The sequence below is a fragment of the Lissotriton helveticus genome, chromosome 7 (genome assembly GCF_964261635.1).
Source record: "Lissotriton helveticus chromosome 7, aLisHel1.1, whole genome shotgun sequence".
NCBI lineage: Eukaryota > Metazoa > Chordata > Amphibia > Caudata > Salamandridae > Lissotriton > Lissotriton helveticus.
This window is the reverse complement of record NC_136068.1, coordinates 1,447,408,873-1,447,418,081: the sequence shown is the minus strand read 5'-3', so window position 1 is coordinate 1,447,418,081 and position 9,209 is coordinate 1,447,408,873. Positions and strand designations below refer to the sequence as shown.

General features: G+C 41.1%; 1 protein-coding gene across 1 annotated transcript; it reads left to right on the top strand.

Moving 5' to 3' along the window:
* Positions 1-3,341: 3,341 nt before the first annotated feature.
* LOC144769526 (olfactory receptor 5V1-like) lies at positions 3,342-4,274 on the top strand. Its single transcript, XM_078653668.1, has one exon. The coding sequence runs from the start codon at positions 3,342-3,344 to the stop codon at positions 4,272-4,274; it is 933 nt and encodes a 310-aa protein (XP_078509794.1).
* The last annotated feature ends 4,935 nt before the right edge of the window (positions 4,275-9,209 follow it).

Here is a 9,209-nt window from a genome sequence, read left to right as displayed (position 1 = left end):
GCCCAATAGGGATGGATCATGGCTTTATTATTAGAAGGTCCGCTCCATTCAAGGGCATTATGAGCGATGCAGAGGGCCTTAAAGTTTACTCTCTCCTGCACCTTGAAGCCAGTGGAGGGAGCTCAGGGAGGACCTTGCTGAACACTAATTAGGGGTCCCCGTGAGCAGTCATGCTGCACGGTTTTGTACGATCTGCAGTTTCGCGACCACTGAGTTCGGGGCACCTAAGTAAAGGGCATTTCCATAATCTATCCTTGATGGAATTAGTGCTTGGATCAGCAATTTTCTTGCTTGAAACGGTAGAAAAGGGAGAACTTTGCAAGTCATTCTAAGCAGGCCATAACATGAGGCAGCAGTCTTCCTAGCTTGCGCTTTGAAAGTGAGGTCTTGGTCTATCCAAATTCCCTTACTTTTTATCTCTGTGTTGGAGGCTGGCACTGGGCCCATACAAGCAGGCCACATTGTGCTTGCTTCAAAGCAAAAATGATTGCCAAGAATTATAAGCTTCATTTTGTCACCATTAAGTTTTAGGTGAGACAAGCTCATCCACTTCGTAACTTCCTCGAGACAGGAGTGGAGGTCATTGGACGTCTGATCAGGATGGTTCAGTGTTACAACCAGTTTTGTGTCATCAGTGTACGTTATTATATGAATCCCGAAGGGGGATACTATGTCCACCAACAGAGCCATGTAGACATTAAAAAGAGTGGGGCTCAAGGAAGAACCCTGTGGAACTCCGCACTGTAAAGGGATGGGATTTGAGATGGTATCATCTTCAAAAACCTGAATCTTTCTTCTAAGAAAGAATGTAGCCATAATAGGGCTGTGCCAGGGACTCCTTTGCTCCTGAGATGGTGGACCAAGATTCGGTGGTTCACCATGTCGAAGGCCGCGCTCAGATCAAGTAAAATTATGGCTGCAGACCCTCCTGAATCAAAGTTCTTCTTGATTCTTCCACCACTGCTAACAGGGCAGTTTTGGTGCCTTGGCGCGGGCGAAAGCTGATTTGAGAGGGATGTAGCAGATCATTGGACTTGAGAAATGCGGAGGCCTATGATTAACATATTTCTCAGCAATCTTGCTGATTCCAGGAAAGAGCGAAATCGGGCAATAGTTTCCCAGGTCGGCTGGGTCTAGGTTGTTTTTTTTTACCAGTGCTTTTACCATTGCCCTTTTCCACTCAGGGGGTACCTTACCTGTGGATAGTGAGACATTAATCAGGGAGGTGGCTGTGGAGACAATTGTTGGTGCTACCAGTTTAAGGCTGTTCGGTGGTGCCGGGTCAAGTGGCGATCCACTTTTTATCATTGACGGGGTGGCTAGAATCGATTCCTGGGTCATCGGGATTAACATCTCCAAGAGATGTCCCGTTTTGTGCATACCTTCATTTGTGTACTCGATCGGGGTGTCACTGTCTTTTTAGGGAAGATGTTTGAGAATATTATGTACTTTGGTGGTGAAGTATTCTGCATGTTTGTTGCAGCGGAGACCTGAAGTATCCGGTACCGCCGGAGGGTCAGGATCTTTGAGGAGCTTTTTGGCAATGAGGAAGGTTTCTAGGGGAGCTAGCAGCTAACTCAACTTTTTCCTCGAGTAGGAGGGCTGGGCTTTTTGTATTTCTGCCTTGTATAATCCAATGGCCACCCTGCATTCCAATTTCTTATCAAGAGAGACATCTTTCCTGCGGACCCTTTCTAGTTTTTTACAATGCTGTTTTAAAATACGCAGTTTGGGGGAAAACCAGGCTGCTTTTTTTGGGCCGGTTTTCTTCTGAATTGAAATTTTTGGGAGCACCGGATTGAGTGATCCTTCAATCCAGTTGCAAAAGCTTTCATTAGCTGCAGCTGGATTAGAGTCAAGATACAGCTTTGTCTTTTTGAGTTCTTGGGTCCACCTTTAATGGGGACGTTTGGACCAAGGTCGGATTCAAGCTTAAATCGGTGCAATATATGGTGTGGTGGCTAGTGGCGACCAGAAGAAGGTGGTCAAAAAATGGTCCGCCCACGGAAGAGGGAGGGGGTATTTCCCCTTTAGATCACCCAGATTGGAGAAAATATGGTTGAGGAGGTGTCTTTTAACATGGGTTGCTTGCGAGATCTTCTGTAATAATTGGTAGGATGTGAGGTCTCGGGCAAGTTCAGTTGCGGTAAGTGCTGAAGGGTCGTCAAAGAGCAAATTGAAATCTCCTAGGAGAGTAAAGTTGGCAGCCGAGCTGGCAAGACAACAACTGTTTCCAACATGGATCTGCAGATTTGACCCATCACTCCAGGTGGGCGGTAGATGAGAATGCTTGAGAGCGAGAGGTGGGTGTAAACTCTATTGAAAAATGGGCATTCTCGCAATCTGATAACGGGCTGCCTAACAGGTGACAGGTTAGGTGGTCTTTATAAATGATAGCAATACCACCGCCCTTGCCTGTCACTCTGTCCACCTTCTCAATTAAATATACCTGTGGTAGTGCTTGGACAATATCTGTCTCTGAGCTGGAATTAAGTCAGGTATCTGTGAGAAACAGACCTTCTGGGTCCGAGTCTTTTAATAGCATCGAAATTGACGCCGTATGTTTGGGCAGGGATGCAGTTGAGTAAGTAGAAGTCTCCCAGGGGGTGGTGGGGAAACAGTTCGAACAGACAGTGACAACACCTGTCATGAAGCATCTCCATCAAGATCAAGTGTGCACATTTTGGCCCTGGGATTCTATTAAGCTGTCTGAGTTGCATTTATTTTGAACATTTTCATAACATGTTCACTAGTGCAGCATAAGACTTTGCTCTGTAATACTGTTGTAACCTGGGTCCATCCACCCATGCACTAATTCATACATTTTTCTAGCGACTCACCCATGCACTAATTCAACCATTAATTATCATGGCACTCATTTACTCAGCCAATCATCTATGGACTTAAACATTCATATAGTTGTTCACTCATTCTCATATTCACCCACTCATTCTTCCTTGTATGCCACACACACGAACACACCAATCACTGAAGAAACACATTCTCTCGTAAAATAGCCAGACCAACGGGATTTGCCAATATTTGTTCGGAGATGTGACCAGTAAAATAATGTTAAACGGGCTGAGGCTGAAAGTGTATAATTTTTGCTTCTGAAAAAAAGTGTTTTGTTTGTAAGTTGTAAAGTTTTCTTGGTTAACAAAAGAGGTCATTTGCAATTTTCACTTGTAGTCTAATATCTTTGAATTTTATTGATTGAAATCAACAGCTATTTTTTTCTCTACAAAAAACCTCCAGCAAAAATGACCACATTTCCTTTTATTGTAATTATTTTAACACACTGATCTTTACTCTTATACCCTTAGGTAACACTAATCAAGTGGATGGAACCTAGAAATTGGACATCAGGGCAATATTTCATTCTTCTAGGATTTCCAAAGGAACAGTGTGCATTAATATTTTTAATTTTCCTGCTGATTCTTCTAGGAAACTTGTCAATATTTGGCATTATCCGGATCGATTCACGTCTTCACACACCAATGTATTTTTTCCTCACCAACCTATCATTGCTGGATATCTGTTATTCAACAACCACTCTCCCCATTATACTGTCCAACTGCATAGCCGGTGAAGGAATCATCTCTTTCCCAAGATGCATTGCACAGTTGTATTTTTTTGTGTCCCTCGGAGGAGCAGAGTGCCTTCTGTTGGCTGCTATGTCGTATGACCGTTATGTGGCAATCTGTAACCCCCTGCGGTATGTCATTATCATGAGTCATAGACTTTGTGCCCAACTCGCCATATCCTGCTGGCTGAGTGCCTTTCTTAACTCCATCCTGCACACAGTCATGACCGCCATCTTGCCCTTCTGTGGGTCAACTCACATCCACCACTTCTTCTGTGATGTGCCCCCGCTATTGAGGCTGTCCTGCACTGACACCCACACCAGCCAGACATTACTGTATGTCGTCAGCATCTTCCTGGGAGTGAGCCCCTTTATATACATCATCATCTCCTATGTCCGCATCATTTCCTCCATCCTGAAAATCAGCTCTTCGGAAGGGAGGCGCAAGACCTTCTCGACCTGCTCTGCTCACCTCATGGTTGTTACTCTGTTTTATGGGACAGCAAACTTTAACTACATTGCGCCGAAGTCCGGCTATCCACCAGAGGTGGAGAGCGTTTCCTCGCTGCTCTACTGCCTTCTAACCCCTCTCCTCAATCCAATAATTTACTGCCTGAGAAACAAGGAAGTAAAGAGTGCCTGGAGTAGACTTTTCAGAGGAAGCACTAAGTCATTAATATTTAATTGGTAAACTGCTTCAGTCGCCTGGTCACACAAGAACAGAGCAGGTCTGCTGGCGCAAATATGGACTATAACTGGATTCACACTTGCAAAAGAGATTCGGAAAGGATCCAAAACAGACTTGAAAATGTATTTATTTAATAGGAAAACCTCTATTGCACTATATTCTCCGGCAAATCCAATAAAAAAGCCAATTCGGATTCCAAAAATATACAACTCGAATGGACATAGGACTTTGCAGGTCCATTATGTTATCAACAGAATTTTTCCAATTTCAATATTTACACCATCATTTTTTTCTGTTGAGCTCTGTTTTTTCATTCAATGCACCTTCTAATACCCAAAACTAATATGAGACCCCATGTTGTCAAACATAACGTGATACCCTACCTCCAGGTCATTATGAACAAGGGATCTAGTCCTGGTCCTTGGTGTGATAGCCTGAGGCTTTCTGGAAGTTTCAGTCTTGTTTTGCATCAATAGAACTAATCAGACTAAAACACCTGAAATCAATAATTCTAAGTGAAACGTTCAGGATGGAGACTGTGGATCATGTTCACAAAGGTAAATGAACAGCTGTAGATATAGACTTTGGTGTAAATCTGCACGTTTGTGTTGTTCAAGATATCCAAGTGCAAATGTACACCTAAGTGCAGACTTAGGTACTGATTTAGATCTTGGTGGACAGGTTGCTCCATCACAACGATGACGATTACGTCTGCTGAAATAAAAATCCCATAGGATACAATGGGTTTTATATATGGGCAGGCGGGATACCCTTCACCGTTGTGACGGAGTAACATGTCCACTAAGATTTAAATCAGGCCCTTAATTGGAACCAGGGTTAGAGACATCCAAAAGTAAATTTACAAATGTAACATTACTACGAGTCATTTTTTCACGTATAGGTATAGGTCTCCCCACTGCGGAAGATATTTATTTGCAAAACTATAGGAAAATCAATAAAGTTTACTGATTTATTGAAGCATAACAATATATGAATGTATGACACATTTATAAATGGATCTGAAATAATTATTAGTAATCTAAAGCTATTAAAACAAAATGTGGCAGCACATTACTCATCAAACTAAGGGTCTGATTTAGATGTTTGCCAATAAGTCACTCTGTCACAATGGTGACGGATATCCCATCCTCCGAAATATAAATCCCACAGTCTATAATGGGATTTATATTTCAGTGGATGAAATATCCGTCACCATTGTGATGTAGTAACCCATCTGCCAGCATCTAGATCAGGACCTAACTCTTTATCAAATAATTACATATTTACAGTGTTTTTAATTATGAATTTTATTTTAAAACGTTTTACAAATACCACCCACATTAGCATATTAGTATTGCATTAATACTTACTACATTTAACTGTAAGGTATTTGTTTAATTAATACAAATTAATTGTACATGTTTAATAACATTTTTAATTTTGTCTTATCTAACAAAATGTTCATTATTGATTTTTAAAATGAATATTGATTTATTGTTAATACATTATACCTTTGCAATACTAATACTTTTTTTAAATTAATTTAATATTGAAGTCAAAATATAATATATGTAACTATATTTTCTGTGGGGTTTTATTTTAAGACTCTGGCCCCATTATTTTATATAGGAATATGTTGCTGCACCCGCAAGAGTGACTGAAGTACATTTACAACTGTTTTGGTCCTCTTGGGCAGTAGGAAATTTAGAAGTAGGATAGGCCTACTTCTTTGTCGCTGGGAGTTTTTATTAGCATGTCCCTCTCTAAACCTCTTCTTAACCCCCTATAAAACCCTTCTGTTTTGCAGGAAGTATGCCCATTTTCGAGCCACTCTCCCTTCTCTCAACCACATTTACTACAAAAAACATTTCCTTACATGTGCAGAGAGATCGGCAAAAAATGTATAAGGGGCGGAGGCCTAGAGTTTCAGCCATATGTCTGTGAATAGAATTTAGGAGCATGTGAGTAGTAGTACTATAGAATTTAATAGTGTACTACAAAATTGCGTTTGTTAATAGGCCCCAGTGCCTGTACAGACCTGGAGTGAAGTGATCATCCTAGCTGAACATTTGCCAATGCAGAAAAATGTTAATTATCAGCCATTCAAAATAAAGATTAATTTATAATATTGTGATTCTTTAAAACAATTAGTCAATTAGACTTCTGAACACACTGGATTTGTAAGCGGTCTTCTGGATTCCAAAGGTCAGCAATATTTGCTAACTCTTTTTTCACTGTACTCATTATATGATACAGAGAAAATAGCTGTGTGTATTATTTTCTTAGTAACTCCTCAGATTGAAAAACTACAAACTGTATTTAGCAAAAATCTGTACAATCAGTCCAAGTGGGATGTTGGCCAAAGCAAATACATCTGGGCTAGTATTACATAAAGGGTGCACTGTGTGCAGCATGGCTTACCTTTAAACAGGTGCGCTGGGCACAAACAGGGACAGTGGGCCCTATCACAGGTCATGTGGTGCCCCCTGGGGACAGCTCATTAGTGAAAGTCAGACCCGCCGACTGTAGCAGCCGGTCTGAATCAATCAGGCCATTCTAGGAGTTATAAATGGCCCTCGTATTGCCTTAAATGGGCCATCCAGTGAAGAGAAAACACTTATTTTTACCCAGTTCTGCATCACAAATATCCACCAACAGTAAGCATTCTAGAATGTTGGTGTACTTGAAGACTTCTGCTTGGGTCTTGAGACATATGATATTCAGCGGGTGGCCCCTTTAAAAGCTATTCAATACGTACTCTACGTAGGTATAGGCGATGAGTATTTCAGTCAATTCAATTCAATAAAGCTTTATTCGGGTCATTAAAAATAACCATAAAAGCATATACATACAATATCAATAACAAATCTCATTACATTCATTTTTTTAAATAAAAAGTTAATCATAAAATCATCAATTAATGAGGGGTTATTTAAAACAACATGCTCTTCCTAGCTTCAATAGACTTAAGAATGAATGTTGCAATAAAAAAACAGACATCTATTTCATTCAATGAGACAATCAACCTCTTAGCAGCGTCAATGGAAAAGGTGCGATATTTTAAAAATAATGGTTTTAAAAAGGCTATACGAACATTTTTATTCAGTTCACAGACTAAGAGGAACTGCAAGGTACTTTGTTTTGTGCGACCATCACACGGGCAGGGAGAGATTGAATATTCTTTAATTTTAGGGAATGCGACCAAATGGTGCGCAATCCCAAATCTCACCCTTGTTAGGACATATCTATGGGACGCTCTGGTTACAGAGCTCAAGTAGGTTTGGAACCCAGCAGCGTCCAAGTAGTTACAATAAAATTGGTGAGTTGTTAACTGAGCATTCTCATTGTTATACACCGTCGCTCTATTGGATAGAAACAAGTTCTTGATTTCTAATTTTGTCCATTCTAATGTTACCTCAGGGTCATCTTTGATGTTTATTTTAAAAATATCATTGAAACATTGTACTACTAGTATTATAGTCAAGTCCCACAATTCTAAAACTGGTGAGTCATTGCTTGGGCCCCCTGGCTTCTCAGAAGGCAAGATTACATTTGTCTTGACTGTCATTTTGTAATAACGCTCGCATTTTTTAAAATGAGATGTGTCTTTTCACACACAGAAACATTACATAAACTGATGCAACGGTGCTATTTTATTTCGGAGATGCTTGCAAAACTGTTCTGAGACACTATTTATCACTATTTTGTAAGGTCAGCTGTTTTGCTCATTTCTTTTTGTCACAGCCAGTGCTTTTTGAACAAAAATCAATGTTTGTGTATTGTCAGCTGCAAGGATTTACGTTGCTGACGCACAGTGCATCTGTACAATCTATGTGATTTCCCCGTTGTCTCCTAGAAGCCCCCTGTGCGTTTTTTGTTTTCCAGAGGTGTTTTGCGAGGCCTATCCCAGAAGGCTCTCCTCAAAGTGGAAACTAATGCTGCTTTTCATGAAACTTCACGGAGGAGACCCTAAAAGGGTGATCCTTGCTTGTAATCTGAAGGGGGTATAATGTTCTTGGTTTCAGGATCACTAAAGGAATTCAAGAGTCTCCAGTGAGAGCAGCTTTCTGGAAGGTGGACTTGCACGCATGCATGCAGGCAGGACCCCTTGCAGTGAATTTTAGGGAGAGGGCTTCCATGACACTTCTTTGGGGATTGAATTTCAGGCCAAGCTTGGTTGGATGGATAGCTGGAGTAGACGTATGAGATGCACAGGACAGTGGTTGGTATTTGGCTGCTGCCCGCCAGCTTACTCAACTGGTCTTGTGTGGACACAGTAATGTCTGTGTGTCTTGAGTGTGCCACTGAAGATGCCCACTTCCACATGGGTAGTCCTAAGCCTAAAGGCACTGCTGAAGTCTGCTCTGCCGCTGTCCGAAAACCTTTATAAATGCTCACACATTGCTCCAGAGACCGGATGCCCACCAAGAGCTGATGACGCATGTTCAGTTTAGACTCAATGGTGGCTCCGCTTGATAAGCATGCTCTGTGCCACCTTTGTTATTTTCTCTTGGTTGATCCCATTAGCTAACTAGCTATCCAGATCCAGAGATATCTTTCTGTCAGCTGTGTGCCTGGCGGTTCCACATGTTGTCTTTCAGTACAGTGAGAGAAAAGGAGATACGGTTACCTTCATGGTTCCACACTTGAAGTCAAAATCACTTCCTCCTTGTTTTCAAAGTACCTGGAACATGATCATTTAATGTCTGTTGTGCTGTTTGATAACTTTGTGCACCCCTGCATTTGCAAAACTTAAAGTTGATTGGTTTGCCACGCAGTAATAGTTTTGGTCAGAAGTTTGCATCTCCCTTTTGTTACAGTAGCTTTATTGTTATTGGTCAATATTTCTGGACACGTGTTTGCCAACATTGTTTAACCTTGCCACATTGCAGTTTGTCACCTTTGAGTTGCAAAATCTGACCAGAGCTTGCCACCATT